Raw genomic sequence first — 19663 nt, 5'->3', positions numbered from 1 at the left:
GTGCAACTCAGTGGTTCTGTTGGGGCGATAAGTTCTTCATCTGTGAACATACTCTCAAGGCATGTCAAGTGTCCATGACTATTTATCATATCACAACCTGCATAGGTATTTGCATTTCAATATCCCCTACTTTTTTTTTGAAGAGTATATTACATAGTTGAAACAGATGAACTATGAATAAGACATTATCACAGCAAATATATTGGAAGACAACATTTTATTTTTCTTTCGTAATTTTGCACTCGGGGCAATCGCCCAGAGGCCCCATCGTGCTACACCACTGTCTGGTACAGCTTTCGTTATGATACACATTTCTTCTCTATTAAATTTCCCAAATACCATGACCAAAGTTGTGCCAACTTATTTGAAACTAGGGTATAAGATGCTAAATGCTCTGTAAAACATCAAGGTGTCATGGCAGTCCTTGATCAGAACACTCGTTATTAGTGATCTTTTGAACAGTTAAGGTAGACTTGAATGAGGAAAACGTCTCTTCATGGGAAAATGAATTGCCTTCAATCGTAGTAAGCGACCACCTAGAAACGTTACGAATTAATTTTTCAAAACCATAACTATGGCATATAGTTTTATGAGGTTTAGCTTCCAACTTTTCTGCGCCAATGGTGTACTAACTTCAATATTTGGTCATTAGCCCCTGAATCATTACCTGACAAGTTAAATGGGACTCCTGCTTAACATCGTGGGGATTGACAATGGTAAATAACCCTTGGCGCATATGTCTCATAAAATGTACATGGACATCACAGTTAACTGACAAAATGATAAAAAAAAATCACAATCTATTACACATCTAAGATATTACAAGGATTGTCTTCTACATCCTTATCGAAGTCAATTTCTTTACTAACACATGCAATTTTCGGTTTACTAAAATATCTATCAACTCGAACTCCAGCTTTAGGGTTATTAGGTTCCTTTAACTGAACCCTGACTTGATCCCTAGATGACATGGATGGATCTTCATGGAAGTAATTATGTGGCGATATGAGAAAAGTCAGATGCTTCCCTGGTGTTTGGGTTAAAGGAAGATCTTCTGAGTGTGGTATGTGGTACATCCCCATGGACATCCATAACACCAGGTCCTATAAATGAATAAAGAAAACAAATTATTGTTATATTCACAGACATATGAAATTTGTAGATCCTGGTCTTTACGCGGTTAATTAAATATACATTCATGAATATACGTGTTAGTATAGGTATATCCCGATACACATTAAGTGTTAGGCCCTATACTTACATAATTTACCAAATCGTGCTTTAAATTTCATAATGTTTACATTATTTAGAGTCGCATGTTCAACTTTGTAAACTAAACCATCTGAAATTACAGATTATTCTAATCTCCCATTGTTATTATTGCAATTTATAAACAACTGCTCTGCTCATTATTTTATGGGAGCTAGAGTGGTTCAGTGAGTAAGGCACTAGCTCGCTAACCAGGTCTCAGATTAGCCCATGGTGTTGGTCGAAAAAGTTCCTCTAGTATAGTCGTCGGATCGAAAGGAAAACCAAGTCCCAGTGTACACATTAGAACTCTTGAAAGTTGGATTTCGAAATAAAAGTAGGCCGTAGCGTCGATGTATGGTATGTGCCCGTTTTCATTAGTCTGGCTGCAGAAAGGTAGGACGTTAACCATATTTTATTTCTTTCATTATTTTGCATGATCCATCGATCAGACTGTGTTCCTTGTCCGGAAGAACCTCCTCGGCCATCACTGGGATCGAATACTCTCTGTAACTTACCTCATCCACTATATTTTCGTCATCTGCTAAATACTGAGTGAAATTAACAACAGGCTGTAAACCATCAAAATTACCATATATGGAACTACTTGATACTTCATCATCGCTATATTTGGTAACAGCCATTTGATAACGAGCCCAAGGTATACTCCTTTCATTCAGCTTATCTTCTGGTAGAAGCTGTTTAGACATTCCAGAAAGTTGGACCTTATACGCCCTAGGCTCATTAAATCTTGTTTTGAATGCATCATTATGAAAGATGTGCTCCTTCGGTGTGTCAAAATTATATTTATACACAGCATCCAGTTCGGTTTTCTTCAAAATACGATCGAATTTAATTTGACTCTGAATTGTGTTCAGCCCATTTAACCATTTTGAATTAGACACATTAACTAACTTTATATCTAAAGTTTCATATCTGTTGGAGGTTCCCATGACGTCAAGATCTACTTTAAAACTAAATAAATGATGATGAATATTTCCGACGAGTTGGTCAGCTATTTGAAACCCATAATTCTTCTCCTGTTCGTTATAAACTCCACCGAATATATACCCCGTACTTATAATCTTGGTCTCCACGATGCCACTTTGATGAAAGATGAAATCGATGATATAGTCATAATTATTTAAACAGAGAATGGTTCGTACAATCAAACAATTATCAACCATACCACCATAAAACGATCCACGGAACTGAAAATATTCCAAATGGCGCCTCAGTGGATATCCAGTGTTTAGCTCAAAGACGCAGAAACTTCTCTCAGATTTGACTGAACCTTCTTGATTATCAGACACCTGCCTCGTCGACAGGTATGTAGCCGTTTCCGGACAGTCCACTCCAGGTAACAGTGCTCGAGCCTTCTGACCAAGAGATGCTACACTATCGACGTAATTCGCCATTCTGAACGTCGGGGCGTCACCAGCATAGAAGGCGACGATCTCCTGAAGCCCAATTTCGTAAGCAATTCGTTTACCGGCGTACCTAACGTCATGAATCTGAGGACCATTGTAAGTGGCCATCCTGACATGAAATCTCCAGTTCATATATTCAATCTGTCGATGTTTGATTCTGTATCTTGCTCCGTCAGGTTCCACAAACTGTGGCTGTCTTTGTTCTTCCGTTGGTGAAGCAGGAAACCCTCGGCGATGGAGAGTTGAAAATAGATTCTTGTCTACGGTTGGAAAGGTCATTTTCGATTTTTCAACATCTCCTGACACATAATCAGCTGCTAATTCGGCCAAACTGTTTCTGTATTGGCCTCCGTAAACAACTTTTTCAACTCGGAATTGTGATGGATCGGATCCGTCAACATTCACATACAGCAACAAATCCACTGGATGAATCGTGTAGAACTCGACAAGGTAAGCGACTTGTAACCACATCCTTCTAGTAAAGTCGCCAGTTACGGCCGACGAAGCGACATTTGGAATAAAGTATAAACATGTATCACCGCAGTCATTAAATGTCGCTCCGAAACTTTCGCGTAGAATGTCCCCAATCTGTTCATCAACCTTTTTCATAACGACTTGAGAAATGCTTTTAAACTCTATTCTCGTGAAGGGACGCATCGCGAAAGGAACGGGGTTTCGTCTGTTAGGATAGTCAATAAGTCTATGGGAAGATGGATTAGAAAGGGGGGCAACGACGTATTCTTCAACCATCGGCGGATTCAAGTCACCTCGCAATATAATAACCTTGGCTTTACGAGTAGGCGGCGATCCCGAGTCTTCCAAATAGGCTAGCACATCTTTTTTGGGAGGTAAAATATAATCAATACCAGCGATGTAACTGGAGTTCATGCGCAAATTGGACGATTCTAGATTTAACTCAGGTACTGAGATGAGGTAGTTCTGGACGGCTCTCATCTCACGACTAGTCAAGTCGTGGAATATGTCGGGATGTTCCGGTTCACTCGTATCGATATTTGATTTGAACCTCAATCCACACGAAGGGACATTTTTAGCTAGGATTTCCCTGTTTTTGACCACAACAATACCAATGACGAGTATAATCAACAAAGCACATAACACAACCAAGGCAGCCGACACTAGTCTCCATCTTGTGACACTTTTCTGCAATTTTTCATCCATTTTCTACTTCAATCTGAAAAGAAATGAGCAGAAAATGATCATGGATTAGGTTTGCACAGCTTTCCATCAGCGAGGCCAGCGACACTTTTTGTGTTTCTATGTATACTTCAAAGTCCCTATCCTTTGGGTCTGGTTAATTTATTTGACCCTATATGGAATATCATATTCTCGATTGCTGCAATAATCCGTACATTAATAGCAATTCTCTCTTTTCAACTTTTCCACTACTTGTTGATCTTTGGGGTCAAGAATTGATGAATTTGCATTTTCTTCCAGGTTTTGGTGAATCGTGATTTTGAGGCGGGAGGATCAGGAAGTAAACATGAATTATAGAAAAAGGTTACAAAAATGAAGCCAGGGTATATAGATTCCTTTGACTGGGCGCAGCAAAAAATCGAAATGCTCCACATCCTTCAATTACTTTATCAGACAATTGCAACCAGTGGGCTTTCATTTCGAACGTAAGAGACATGCTAGCATTTAGTTTTCGAGCGATATTTACGAATGGTTGGGCTCTTTGTGGTTATAAAGATTAAGATCGTCGCAATATTCAAAGATAGGTTGAAAGGCAACGAAACATACGCCCACAGCAGCTAAATTGTCCGGTTAGTCAACAAGAGTTGTCGCATATTTTTACGTTTGTCAGTAATGAAACACTAATACACTAAAGTCTGATTAAAGCGGAAATTGCAAATTTTTAAGTTATATTTTTAAAATTTATTAAAATAAAGCCTGAAAATAGATGGTATCCGTAAACAGTCCTACCTTGTTAAAGAATAATCCTATTAATCCTATAATTCACTATTGCCAGCTGAGAAATTGGCAAAAATATCATTTTCCTATTCTTTTTTAAACGTTTGAATATCGCTACTCCATGGTGGAGAATAGAAAACAAGGGAGGTAATTGTGTTATTATTTCCTGTCTAAATGAATCTGAAGTGTGAGAATGACACCTATGATCGTATAATTGTGAGTTGACAACCTATTGAGCAAAAGACATAGAAATAATTACGTTTTGACTTTCTTAGAAAATTTGCAATTTCCGCTTAAAGAGTAACAACTCAATAAGTAATTATCAGAAAATCATTAGGCAACAAAACATACGCCCACAACGGCGCAAGGGGAACATTTACAACACTACAAATCTTATTACGAGTATATAATAACCCTTAAAGTCCTTAAAGTAATTATCAGAAATCATTAGAATTTGTTTTAATTGTTTGTCTGATGACATTGAGCAATTTATAGCCTCTAGTGATCAAGGGCCAAAACTCTGGCAGTAATTATAGAAAATTGTTGAAAATGAATAGGATCGTTTGTCTTATGACCTTAAACACTGTGTATAAATTTAAAGACAATCAGGTATTAACTTCAGCCAGAGTTTCTACAAGATTTTTCAAACTGGTCAAGGGCCATAACTCTGACAGTAATTATCGGAAATATTAATTATCGGATATTTACTTTAGCCTCTAGAGCGTCCACAAGATTTTTCAAAGTGATCAAGGGCCATAAATCTGGCAGTAATTATCGGAAACCGCTGATGACCTTGAACACTGTGTATAAATTTAAAGTCAACAACGGTAGTATTCTTGGACTGTGGATATGTTTAGCCTCGTTCATCGATTCGTTCCATTATAATTGGCGCTCGAAAGCATTCTGGCACGCGATTCATGTGGCAATTTTAAAATGTTCCATTTGTCTTAAATATTGGATACCAGAAGCCCATCTTTACACGGTAAGATAACAACATCAGTGTTGATTTAAACTGACCAATAAGTCGTGTTTGCAATGTCGAAGACTGCATGGATGATATTGAGTTAAAGACTTGCCTCCTTTAATCAATGTCTTCTAATGATCAATGGCAAAAACGTGGGGAGTACGGAAATTGTTGAAATTCAGTAGGCTTCTTCGAAAAATGAACGTGTGTATAATTAAACCTGAGCGGACAAAGAAAGCTTAAAACACCGTTTACCCCAATCACCGTTCGATCACAAGCATCAAATCAGATGTGTTTGTTCCTCAATATCAAATCATCTTCAGTTCTCAGATTTTAGCAATCATACTCAGCTAGGTTCATACACTAATGAAAAATTCCTATAGAAAAAGTAGGTTCCTATAGAATTTTTTGGGATTCTATAGAATGATATAGAATACTATAGGAAAACGAATCCATTCTGTAGATTTGTTCACAATACTACAGATCTGAAATAATTTTCTATAGTTTTCACATAGGATCGACAGTTTTTTTCCAAGTGTAATTTCCTATAGAATTCTATATAATACTGAAAGAAACTATAGAAAATGAACTTATAAATTTATATGTGCTGCTATAGAATTGGTGGTAAAAATATAGCTTCTGCTAACTATTATCCTGAAATCAGTTGTGTAATCATATAGGTTTCTGTGGTATTCTATCGAAAACTATAGAAAAAAAAAAATTGTATTCTGTAGATTTTGTGGAGAAACAGATAACAGCTTAGCCCATGTAATACCCAGGTTGTGGACTACTCGGAGGTTCGAATTTTCATCCAATTTGATATATCCCATAAAAGTCTGGGTTTCTTTCGATATTGGCACGTATTAGACCGTAACTTTCTGGATTATGACCCTTGAGTGCATGAAATATCACGTTTTTAGCTTGTGATCCCTCTAAAGGACACCATTTGTATCTAGTTTATTTACAAAACCGTTCAAATATTATATCACCGTCACATAATAATTATGGTTGAGTCCGAATTTCGTGAAATGGCCGCTCTCCTTTACGCAAACAGCATATAAGCATGTAATGCCCATTTTGTGGGCCATCTAGAGGTCACAATTTTTTATTCGATTTAGAGGAAACTTAAAATGAGCATCACTATCTTAGTTGAGTTCAATTTAGGTGCGCATTGGCTCCCTGCCTTTTACACAAAATGTGAAATATGAACGAAGTTTGTGGACCTTCCAGAGGCGACAATTTGTGTCTGATTCATGAGATGAAACTTTACTGCGAGAATTTTTATCACCCCATTCCATACATAGAAAAGAAAGTGGTAATAAATGCTTTTTGTAAATTTGGGTTCAAATATGCCTGCAAATTTTACAAGGGACAATTATTTAAATTTATTTTGAATTAATTACGTTTTTGCATTGTAGCCTACTGAAGGAGAATATAGCGAATAATAATTTAAAGATCGTCAATTTGTATTTCTATTTTTTATCGAAATAAACAAACAATAGAAACTCGACACCCTCTCCTGATAGTATATAATACTGTAAATATTGGTAGATAATAAAGTTGAAACCAATTTTTACCGTAAGAAAATCTTAGGGGAAATCCTATCACGGGGAGTCAAGTGTGAGCTGATTCCTACAACTGCGCATGCGCTAAAACGGTAATCACGCACCAGGAACCATCTCACACTATCACACCGGCACCAGAAGGTGAAACAAGCACTGCCCGTAGCCTATTAATGTCAGCTTGCCACTGTCGTGCGATGTGTTACGATAGGATTGTCCCTATTGAGTCCACGATCTGCTACGTACAGATACCATCGAATACTTTCGATATACATTCAACACGATGGTTACAGCTGACCTAAATTGATCATGGTAGAATCACCACGATTACTCCACGATTAAAACCACTATTTCAATCGTAGCACGAATCGCGATAGTGGGAACCTAGCGTAACCGCCACAAAGTTCCAGAATTGCTTTGTAAAAAAGTTTGTTCATATTATGTGTAGAATGCTTTTGCTAAGTCAGTACGCCATGGGTGTATCAAATCTCGCTACTGAGGTCCACGTTTATAATATATCTACAAAAACGTTGGTTACTTTTAGCTACAAAAAAAAAGAAAACAAAATACTCACTTAAAGTTCTTTTTTTCTTATGTATATATATGAAAGTTCAAGGTAAGGTCAGTTCTCTGTTTGTATGGTGTTTTGGTGAGGTCACTTTCGATGTTTTTTTTTCAGCCCTGAACTTTGGAGGAAAACGCTAAAGAAAACCCCAATATGTTAGAAAGGCCTTTGTCCTATTTTTTTCTAGCTGTTTAAATTATAGAAGTTATTTGTATTGTTATTATATCTCGAGCTTAATTTCTGTTTCATGCAACTAATTACCGTAAAAACAACAGGGGCCCACTTAGTTGTACACATACGCTAACGCCCTCTGGTATAATAATGTTGATAATTCATTATATTTTTCTGGACATTTTCATTTCAAGATTTTAACTTCAAGACTTTTTGAAACGTAGAAAATATTTTCATAAGAGTTCAAATTCCAGATTTTTTTTTTAGATACTTTCAGAAACCAATGAATTGATTTCTCTGTCGTGTAAAATTAAGAAATTATTTTTTAATTTTAATATTTAATGATATATAAAAGTTACCGATAAAACGCCGAAAATGAAACATAAAGTCAATTTTTTGTTTAAAATGTTGATTTTGTGCATGAAATTTTGACATAAGAATGTAGAAACAAGAATCATTAGTTTAGAATGTTGCGTTCGTGTCTAAAATGTTCAAACTGGAATATGTAGAAACAAGAATCATGAATATTGTCCCATTTGGTCTTCCATATGAAACCGCCTTATTACGTGTTCAAAATGACTTACTAAACGAAATGGATAAGAAATAAACATCGGGACTAATCCTGTTTGATCTAACCGCTGCGTTTGACACGCTAGACCACCAAGTGGACTAGCTACCCCTTACATGGTTCCAGTCATTGAAAACCGTTTACAGACAGTTGTACGTTATCTAAGGTTCCCCATCAAAGTCAACGGTTTTAAAGTATCGCGTGCCACGGGTTTCCGTTCCCGGTCTTTTATTATTTACTACACACACAACATCTTTAGGGAATGTCATTCGTAAACTACCATCTACACGATGACGACACTCAAATTTATATAGCTTTTGAGCCTTTTTCTGAACCATCTTAGATATGCAAACTTGAGGCCTATTTATCACATATTCATAAATGGATGGATTCAAATTTATTTTTAAAAAACCTCAATGATGACAAAAAAGAATAATGAAAGTCGGCAGCAGATAGTAACTTCTAAAAACTAAAACAGAAAACTATCAAATTGGCAATAATACCCCTATTACACCAACAGATTCTGTAAAAAATCTTGGTGTTTATTTTGACTCTAATCTTGACATGAATAAACAAATTTCGGCCATGTGTAAATGTATTAATTTTCAGATTTATAATATTGGAAAAATTAGATCTTTCATTGATAGTGGCACGACTAAAATGCTGGTAAACACTATCATTACATCAAGACTCGACTACTGTAATTCGCTTTTGTATAATCTATCTGAAAGTATATAAATTAAACGATTTCAGAAACTTTAAATTAGAGCAGACCGGATCCTAACCAAGACAAAACCAAATGAACATATGCCAACAATTCTGAAAGATCCCCATTGGCTTCCAGTCCGTCATCGTATCAATTTTAAAATACTGTCTATTACGTATTCTGCTCTAAATGGCGATTCTTCTCCCCAATATCTAAGAGAAATTCTCAACACCAATAAACCTTGTAGAACCCTTCGACCACAATCAGACAGCCTCTTGATTAATCTTTTTTCAAAAATCAACTCTTTCGCAGTCGGTGCTCAGAAGTTATGGTATTCGGTATCAAACAAAACCAAAAGCGCAAATTCTATTACAGTTTTTAAAAAGTAGATGTATCTCAAAACCGAACTTTTTAGTCAAATATACAACTAATTGAAAGGTTCTAGCTGTGTTTGTGTCAGACTTTTACCATTTGTACTAAATAATGTTCTCGGTTTTTTTGTTTGTCTCTTTATGGATTAATGTGTTTGTGATTGTTGTAATTTTATATTAGTTGTACTAAATAATTTTCTCTGTTTTTTGTTTATGTCTTTTTATGGATTAATGTGTTTGTGATTATTGAATTTATTTTATTAGTTGTACTTATGCAAAGCGCCAGAGAGCAGCTCGTTGACTTGATTATTATTATCATTATTATTAAATTATTATTGCAGGACGGAGGGCCTGACAAGGACAGCTGTCTAGTCATTCGGATGAGACGAAAAATCGAGGTCCCGTGTACACATTGGCGTGCACGTAAAAGATCCCTGGACAGTTGGAATTCGATATAAGAGTAGGCCATAGCGCCGCTGCCCGGGCAAAATTTCCCTCATAGCACACTGTATGGCGTATGCCCGTCTTCATTATCTCAGTTCGGAGCAAAACAGTAGGACGTTAAACCCCATTTCATTTCAGTTTTTTTTTTAAATTATTATTATTATTATTATTATTTATGACCGATAAACCGAAAGGTTCCTATTAAAGCCGCTGCTCGTGATTTGCATTTTTCGGACTATATCTATATTTTTGCAGCTTAACCTACGCCAAAATTAAACATTTAATAAAATAAAACCAAGTACGAACAATCCAAACCATAAGACAGAATTCGAAGTCCTAAAAAACGTTATAGGCAAAATAGTGTATTCAAGCAAAATAGTGTAATCAGCAAATGGACTGCTCCTCGTGTACAAAATACACGACAAACAGTGGTAACAGGTGTCCGGAAGAGTATACAAGCTTACCCTGCCTGGCAGCACACCCGTTCGGATTATAAAGAGGCCAATCCTTAGATTTTATATCGTGTCCTGGGGATGCAGAATGTTGGCAGATTTTCGATTCGAACCATTTTTGGACTGATATATTCGTTTTTAAGAGATCAAATTTTCACAATGTCGTAGTTTGCAAGGAATTAATAATTTCTCAATGACGATCAGATATTTCAATAGTATTACATAATGCTAAGCAGCTGTGGTTTATAGCTGTGAGTTGGAGATACAGTTTATATGTGTTACACATGCATTATTTAAGTTAGTTAATTAGGCTGCACTATCTTCTCATATTATTAGAAAATATTGTATGGTTGTCCGTTAAATGAAAGCTATTAATATATACATGTATATATTATGTATTATACTTTGTGAATTGTTGTTTATAAATTGTTGACCGTTATAAATGATCTCGGGTAGAAGCATAACGCAAACCGTTACTGAGACCGCTTTACAAGACAGAAGGCGGGCATGTAACAATGGAGATAGACGTGAATTGCGATGATGGCCGTAAGGACTACAGTCTGTTATAATATGTTCCTGTAAGCTACTTTTGGTTGTTAAAATCTACTGTCATCGGAAACATTAGTTTCAATAGTTACAATAGTTCATGTTAGTGCTAAATAGATCACGGAGAGATTGTGAATTTATTAACTTTTGTGTAGGTAATCTAATTGTGATTTTTTTACATTGACGTCTTCAATGACAAATGTACATCAATGACCTTCCATTAAGAAAATGAGACGTATACCGAAATATAGAACATCATAGTATTGGCATGGCTGACGACATATCGAACGGTACTATAGTAAAGCCAGGCTGACACTTGCACGACTTTTGGCCACGATTTTGTCGTGGCAAGTCGTGCCATTTTGGGGCACGAACTGGGAGGCTCCCGCACTGTTCACGACTAGTTCACGAATGCGTGCCCATCAGTGTCCACATTGACACGAACTGGCACGACGAGTTTGCGCATAGATTGCGCATTGTTTACGCACTTCCCGCATTGGCACGACGAGTTTGCGCAATTCGGACGGTGTCGTGCCGACTTGGGCACGCCATATAAAAAGGGGCCTCCCCAACCCCTGGTCATTTTTGGATTGGCTGTGGAAGAGACAACATGCTGAATGTCAGAGACACAATCATTGCAAGGAAGAGAAGATGCCTATACCTGGCAGCTGCTCTACCCATTGTTCAAGAGCAGCAGAAAAGGCTGGAAGAGGCAGAAGAGCAAGAAAAGGCAACCCCACTTCGAAGAAAGACAAAAAGGAAAGTGTGTGTCAGGGAATGGTCGACCAGAAGGCAAGGGTTTGGACAGTATGACAGTTTACTGACTGAACTCCACAAGGAAGATCAAAGGGGCTACACAAATTACCTCAGAATCACACCTGACCTGTTCCAAGAGATGGTTGAGAAGTTAACCCCTCGCCTCCAGAAGCAGTCCACCTTCATGAGGGAACCGCTTCAAGTTGGACTCAAGCTAGCTGTCACCCTCCGCTTCCTAGCCACTGGAAATTCCTATCCAAGTCTGCAGTACAGCTTCAGGGTTGAAGCAAGTACCATCTGCAAGTTCATACCCGAGGTGTGTAAAGCCATCATCGCGGTCTACAAGGACGAAGTGCTGCGCTGCCCCAAAACTGAAGAGGAGTGGAAGGAAGTTACTGCCAGGTTCAGCTCCAGATGGAACTACCACAACTGTCTGGGGGGCTGTGGACGGCAAGCACATCGCCATGAAGAAGCCACCCAATGCTGGATCTTACTACTATAACTACAAGGGCTTCCACAGCATTGCTCTGATGGCAGTAGCAGATGCTACCTACAAGTTCCTCTATGTGGATGTTGGGGCAGAGGGTGGTGCGTCGGATGGAGGAACATGGAGTAACTGTTCCCTGCATGAGGCTGTAGAAGAGAACAGAGCTGGAGTGCCTCAACCAAAACCACTCCCTAATGATGACCAGCCAGTGCCCTATCACTTCGTAGGGGATGACGCCTTTGCTCTCCGAACCTGGATGATGAAACCATTCTCCCATCGGTCTCAGGTCCTACGAGAACGCATTTACAGCTACAGGTTGTCTCGTGCCCGACGTGTCGTGGAGAATTCCTTTGGAATTTTGTCTCAAAGGTTCCGTTGCTTCTTGACGACGATGCATCAGCACCCCGACACTATCAACCTGATCAGCATGTGCGCCTGTGTCCTGCACAACCTCATCCTCATCAGATACCCACACGCAATTTCAGAAGTGGACTGCGAAGATCCGGACACACATGATCTGATCCCTGGTGGATGGAGGACTGAGCTACACCTGCAGGGGGTGCTGATAAGTTGTCTCTTCGCTGTCGATCTCTGGAATGGCGAGCAGTGTCCAGGAAGCCCTATATATACACCTGCACCGACGCGAACGCCACTGTTGCGCAGTTTTCGTGAACTATTCGTGGCAGGTCGTGACAGTCGTGACATGGCGCGCACTGGCACGCATCCTCCCGCATCGTCCCGACGAGTTCACGAACAGTTCGCGCATAGTTCACGACCCAATCGCTAAATTTTGTCGAGACCAAAATTTTGAACATTTCAAAATTCTCGTCCCGACATGGCACGCAGTCCCGACATGGCACGCAGTCACGACGGGTTTACGCACACTTCACGCCAGTTTATGACTAGTTTGCGCACTGGCACGACTCGAGTCGTGCCAATGCGTGCCAGGGAATCGTGCAAGTGTCAGCCTTGCTTTAGCTGTAGCATGCACCTTATAAGGTCTATGTCTGTAGTTAACAGTCATGTACCATACAGCATCTGACACCATGGTGTATATTTTCAATGATATTTTATCATCACATCTTGATTCTTCACGTTTTAACCATACTATGACTTTAATATTCGATGGCAAATCTATCCTTGTATACATGGACATGTAAGGGGCTGCCAATGTAATGGACATAATATGCACGCAAAAATAAATGCTGAAGGTTGGTAATAACATATAATTAAAATTTACGCTGAACAAATAAAAGAATTGGATTATAATTGTCTTGATTTAGAAATTATATGAATAGAAGTTAGAAATTAGACAGTAGCGCAACATTAAAGCGGAAATTGCAAATTTTTAAGTTATATTTTTAAAATTTATTAAAATAAAGCCTGAAAATAGATGGTATCCATAAACAGTCCTACCTTGTTAAAGAATAATCCTATTAATCCTATAATTCACTATTGCCAGCTGAGAAATTGGCAAAAATATCATTTTCCTCTTCACTTTCAAACTTTTGAATATCGATACTCCATGGTGGAGAATAGAAAATAAGGGAGGTAATTGTGTTATTATTTCCTGTGTAAATGAATCTTAAGTGTGAGAATGACACCTATATGATCGTATAATTGTGAGTTGACAACCTATTGAGCAAAAGACATAGAAATAATTACGTTTCGACTTTCTTAGAAAATTTGCAATTTCCGCTTTAACAACTTTAGAATTTTGAATCTAATATACCGCCATATTTATATGGGTACAAAATAATTTTAAAAATATGTACATAGCAAAGAGAATGACGTATGATATTCCGATATAAGACCACCACCGCCATCTTTATGTTTCGCAAAATCTAATTGATGGGCCTTTATTGAAACCTGTCGATTATTTAGCGGTGATATTTTGATATTTTTTTTCTTAATTAAATGTTAAATAATCAATCCGAGTTCATTTTAATGTGAATATTCGCTTGGTCGCTACAATCACTGATAAGGATGACATCGATGCGACTTAATGACTACAAAATATTAACTTTTTTCTTTCGACAAATTAAATTCTGAAACATTTTTTTTTAGTATTAGAAAAATAAATAAAGGTGTTTGAAGTATATCTTGATAAAAAATATTCCATATTCCATAGTAAAGACAAGTAAAACGAAATTTTGAACTATAAAAACGAAACGAAATAGGATCTGTGTTTTAACCAGATTGAGAAATATATTAAGGTGCTGTATTCAGATGTGTAAAAAATACAAAAATATTTTGTTTATGTTTGTATTTATTTCATCCAATATACAATGTTAAATGATAGACAAATAAAAGACCACCTGCCCTCCATGTTGCAAATGAGATATTAAAATTAAACTGCCTCACTATAATTTCCTTGCATTTTTGAGCAACAATTTTGGTTTTAACTGCTGATTGGCTATAGCGAGTATAGAGCATTAAAGACAGTGAAATCCTATAGCACTACACATAACCGAGGGAAATGTCGCGTATTAGTCAGGTGCTCCACTGTTTCACTGAATACACAGAGAGAAATGTGGTTTAACGTCCACTCGACACAAACTAGGTCATTTCGGGACTAACATTGTTTAATTTTATTTCTATTATTCGCTTGCACGTAGGGGTCTTTAAGTAGTGTGAGGAAACCGCGAGGACCTAGACAAAACCCACAAGGTTGGACAGGCGACCCTACTCCTTGTCACGTACAACCGGGGATTCGAAACCATGTCAGTTGACTCATTGACAGGCCTTATGATACAGCATGCACATGCTAACCATTCGGGCATCCACCCACCCACCCCACTCACTGAATACAAAGTAAACCTATAATGGAGCAAATTCCTGCAGAGGCACAAAACCCCAATTTATATAGTTATAGGGGACAGGGGGATGTGTGGAACATGCTAGAATCGATTTGTAGCATATCAGAGCCACAGTATATGTTTGACACTGGTTGAGTAGTATGATTATGAAGTAATGAAGACCAGAATCTATCAATACATGTACCGGGTACTTGATTTTTCCCCAATTGAAAGGGGGTGCAAAACATAATAACCGATTTTAATAACATATTCATATACTCATTCCACATGAAACTCAATTCGGTTTTTTTTTTGTTTCACAGAAGCCAATAATGTATAAATGTTAGAAGACGTAGAACCAGAAAGGGACCAATGGACAGAGGCAAGCTCAACAGGTGACTACATTTCAATATGGCCTTATAAAAATGCTTCCTGTGAGATCAAAGAACATTAAAATATGGCTATGCTGACCATGCTAATGAACAGTTTTATGGCAGAAAAACACTCCATAAATCAAATATCAATTCCTTGAATAAGTGAGATGTTATTATACCACCTCTTTCAGTTTTATTTAGACCATTAGTCAATTTCTAATAACTCAGTTTTAAAAGTGTAATTTTTTTATTCTTTTAAGCAATTGTCTTTATTTTATTTATTGTATATCTTGAGCCTGTGAATAAAATCATATAACCTACTAATACTGTACATAAATAATACCAGAAAAAATAAATATTCAAAAATATAATGTAAGACTTACAGGAAATAGCAGCATAAAATCAGTGAATAATAAATGTGCAATATTTTTATACACTTGTTCTATTCGTACATTTGTACATCATTACTTTTTAATAAATTTGTTAATATATATTTTTTAAGGAACTGCTAAGTCAAAAATGCTTTGTAAATTGCCAAAATAAATACATTAATAAATAAACAATGAATTTCAGATTATCACATTACAGAAAGACAGATTGCAAAGCAATGATCGAACACACTTCCTTAGCAGGTAAATCATGCAGTCCACATGGGTTGTCTACTAGCATATTTAATCTTTTCCATAAATAACTAATAAAAGGGCATGCTTTTTTTGTTACAAATGCTTAAGGCAAATTTTATGATTCATTGTAGTATTTATTTGTTTTGTTTGAAATAGATGTAAAATTGCAAATATTATATTAAAGTTGATATGGTTATAAATTTGAATAAATGTCAGTATGTAAACAAAAGTTTAAATGATAAGTACATATAAAACATATAAATAATTGATAAAATGGTTGGGGGCTTGTAACCCACCAGTTGCAAAGTCATCCATGTATGAGCTCTGTTTTACTCACTAACAAGTCAAAATATGCACAGAAAGATGACTCCTCCAAAATATATATGGTTCTACCTTATACCCCAATGAACAATTCCACAAAGTAAAAAACACAACACAATTTATATGGAAAACAATCCCACAAAGTGTTTTGAGATTCTGTCATGAACTCTGTGTATATTCACAAGCTTTCATAAATTTGGAAATAAAAGGAGGAATCATTTGTGATAAAAAAAATTTATATCATGTTTTCAAAATTTAATAATAATTATTAATTTCAAAAGGTGTTTCCTTAAGACCCAGTGAATTATCCTGCAAAAATTCTGACCTGTAGAGCGATCAGAAGAATTATGGACTGACCAACAAACAACAAACTTCAGACAAAGGTGGAAACAACATACGTCCATACAAACCATGGCCATATAAATATGATACTTTATAATAATAAACAAATGATAAATTGTATATAAACAACAAAAGCAATAAAATATATAACAAAATATTAATCATGTATTTTAAAAATATATCTTGAAATATAAACTGTCAAGAATTTTTTTTATGATAATAAATCATAGTAGGATGGACCTAAACTAAATCTATTGTGGATTTCAAATACATTCCAGGAACTATTTTAGTTCATTGTGGCAAGAATCGCTGAATTACAAATTAACCAAATTTAATATTATTTTTATTAATGTTTCATAAACAATTTGAAGTTATTCTTCTAAAAATTTTATTCTTCCAGGGTAGGTTTTTTTTCCATAAGAAAACATGATATAAGGTATTTCTTACTGGAATTCTGTGATATTCTCACTTTACGTACATGTAAACATAGACGATTTATAAGCAAGATAAAGTCCTCAACTTACGCTGAGAAAGAAAGACTTCAGAAAAAAACCCTTGAAAACCCTGTCGGCCTCGGTTTTTCTTTTTCTCAGGTTATTTTCTTCAGTCTTTCTTTCACCAGCCTAACCTCAGTGCCGTGCTTTATCCAACATATAAATGACCATTTGTTTTAAAGAATTTTATGTATTTACATATTTTGAAACAAGTTTACACCCAATATAAGGTTCTTATAATACTATTGGTATGTATGTGACACCATAAAATTTCTCTGATAATCTACCAGTGACTACAGTAAAAAAAAAATACCAATATCTTAATACTGTTTTACAAAGCCATACAAAAAAATAATTAACTTTTTATAATACTTTTACATATTTGTGACACAAAAACATAAAATATTTTATTGAAACAATTGACAAAAGAAGACTGAAATACCATAAATATATGAAAAAATATCATAATTTAATACAGACAACCAGTGATAACAGCTTATTACTGAAATTTCAGTATGACTTGTTTCCAGAGCTGGAAGAAAAACGTTTGATTCAAAAGGGATAAGTTTTCAATCTGAGTTAAGTAGACTATAGACTCCAAGGGTGATATATTACTAATATAACAATAATGATAATATAATATCAAATAAGCATTATATAATATATTCACCATTTAATATATGAAAATACCCCACATCCAGACTTTGTATCACAAATATCTTACTCTAACATGTCTCTACAATGAGGGCATGTTCTCTTCTCTTAGACCCTCACCTTCTTACCCACACATACTAGAAAGGCGACTTGTCAGCTCCAGCATCCGAGGTACTGACACAGTTCAAACTATCTCTTTTAAACCCTTTTCGGGTGAGCTTGACTTGAGCACATTTTCAAGGGACTATTGCATTGCTCTAATCAGCAACAATGAAAAAGTTATGATTTGATTGTTTTTGTTTTTCATTTATCAGAAAATAAAAGCATATTAAACAATAATTATAAAATAGAGATTTGGCAGTGATATATACTGGCAAGTACATATGATAAAAATAAATGTGATAGTAGCACATATATGTAATGAAAATGGCAATGTATTGGGCATTGTAACCAAAACTACAACACTAAAATTAATGGGGGGGGAGGGGGGTTCTAGTGGTTTAACATGTGCATGAAATCATAAGGTCTGTCACTGAGTCAAGGAGTAGGGTTGCCAGTCCAACCTCGTGGGTTTTCTCCAGGTCCCCCCACTGCTAAAGACCCCTACGCGCATGAGAATTATTGAAATAAAATTGGACCATGTTTGTCCCAAAATGACCTAGTTTGTGTCAAATGAATGTTAAACCAAATGGTTAGCGCGTCGCGCTGCATCATAAAGTCCGTCATTGAGTCAACTCGTGTGGTAGCGATTCCCCGGTTGTACGTGATAAGGAGTAAGGTAGCCTTTCCCACCTCGTGGTTTTCTCCCACTGCTAAAGACACCTACGCACAAGCAAATTATTGAAATAAAATTGAACCATATGTTAGTCCCAAAATGACCTAGTTTGTGTCGAGTGGACATTAAACCCCATTTCTCTGTCTCTCTCCATTTCTCTCTCTAAAGCGTGCATATTTCTGGTTTCTAATTTTCACTAAGAGTTTGAATGAAAGGCATAATTAATTTGGCAGAGGTTATTTTAGCAGCAGTTACCAAATAAAGCAAACAGCAATGAAATATATCATATAAATTACAATACAACCACATTCTACAAACCTCATGTTCTGATAAGAGGGGGATTGGTTGAAAATCTATTGTAACACTAAAACAGCGAATTGGCGAACACAAAAAAAAATAGGAATAATGTAACCTAATGATCAGGATTCCTATTTTTTGTTCTGCTGTGAAAATTAGAACTACTGGAAAATTCACAACAAAACGAAGAAATACCATGTGATGATAATACGAGAAGGCATATATTTTAAATGCCATTTAAAGACATGTCTCCTATTCACTTAATTCATTAAATATTCGCTTATATGCGTTACTAATTCTTGAAATCTAATTTTGGTCGAAAATTATTATTTGATCAGCACAGAATTATTAAAACATATAAGCGAATATTTAATGAATTAAGTGAATAGAAGACATGTCTTTAAATGGCATTTAAAACATATGCTGACATTTCTTCGTTTCGTTGTGAATTTCCTGGTAGTTCTAATTCTTATATTCGTATAAAAAATATGTGGGAAAAAAAGGAATCACAATTATCAAGTCACATTATAAGTACTATTTTAGTGTTCGCCTTTCCCCATTTTAGGAGAATCACAGACACCGCTCTCACATGCCTCTCATATATCTCATCCAATAGCAATCTTTCTTTAGACATAATATGCTCATATCTCCTAAATATTTACAGGTCTCTGTGGACGATTGCCACACTTTCACGAAAGATCTTTCAATCTGGTGCAGAACATGAAACAGGGAGAATGTAGCCGCAGTAGGTGTGTATAAAGCAGGCAGTTATAACGAGGTCTG

General features: G+C 36.2%; 1 protein-coding gene and 1 long non-coding RNA gene across 2 annotated transcripts; one reads left to right on the top strand and one right to left on the bottom strand.

The window, feature by feature from the left end:
- Positions 1 to 235: 235 nt before the first annotated feature.
- LOC126820492 (putative amine oxidase [copper-containing]) lies at positions 236 to 4697 on the bottom strand. Its single transcript, XM_050548502.2, has 3 exons — positions 4623 to 4697; positions 1767 to 3870; positions 236 to 1103 (listed from the first exon to the last, which is right to left on the bottom strand). Exons 2-3 carry the CDS (start codon positions 3855 to 3857, stop codon positions 804 to 806), a joined length of 2391 nt encoding a protein of 796 aa, XP_050404459.1. The 5' UTR covers positions 3858 to 3870; positions 4623 to 4697; the 3' UTR covers positions 236 to 803.
- A 105-nt stretch (positions 4698 to 4802) lies between these two features.
- Positions 4803 to 19644, top strand: LOC130013028 (uncharacterized). Its single transcript, XR_008788303.1, has 3 exons — positions 4803 to 4826; positions 15324 to 15395; positions 19545 to 19644. It is a non-coding gene; the product is annotated as an uncharacterized LOC130013028 (long non-coding RNA).
- Positions 19645 to 19663: the final 19 nt, after the last annotated feature.

This window comes from Patella vulgata, chromosome 5 (assembly GCF_932274485.2).
Source record: "Patella vulgata chromosome 5, xgPatVulg1.2, whole genome shotgun sequence".
Taxonomy (NCBI): domain Eukaryota; kingdom Metazoa; phylum Mollusca; class Gastropoda; family Patellidae; genus Patella; species Patella vulgata.
This window is presented reverse-complemented; position numbering and strand designations above follow the sequence as displayed.

What these genes read in the sequence shown, in the direction of transcription:
- LOC126820492 (XM_050548502.2), bottom strand. Translation starts at nt 3,857, where the DNA reads ATGGATGAAAAATTGCAGAAAAGTGTCACAAGATGGAGACTAGTGTCG. An exon ending in ACGAAAATATAGTGGATGAG is followed by an intron (nt 1,104 to 1,766) that starts GTAAGTTACAGA and finishes ATTCATTTATAG; the next exon opens with GACCTGGTGTTATGGATGTC.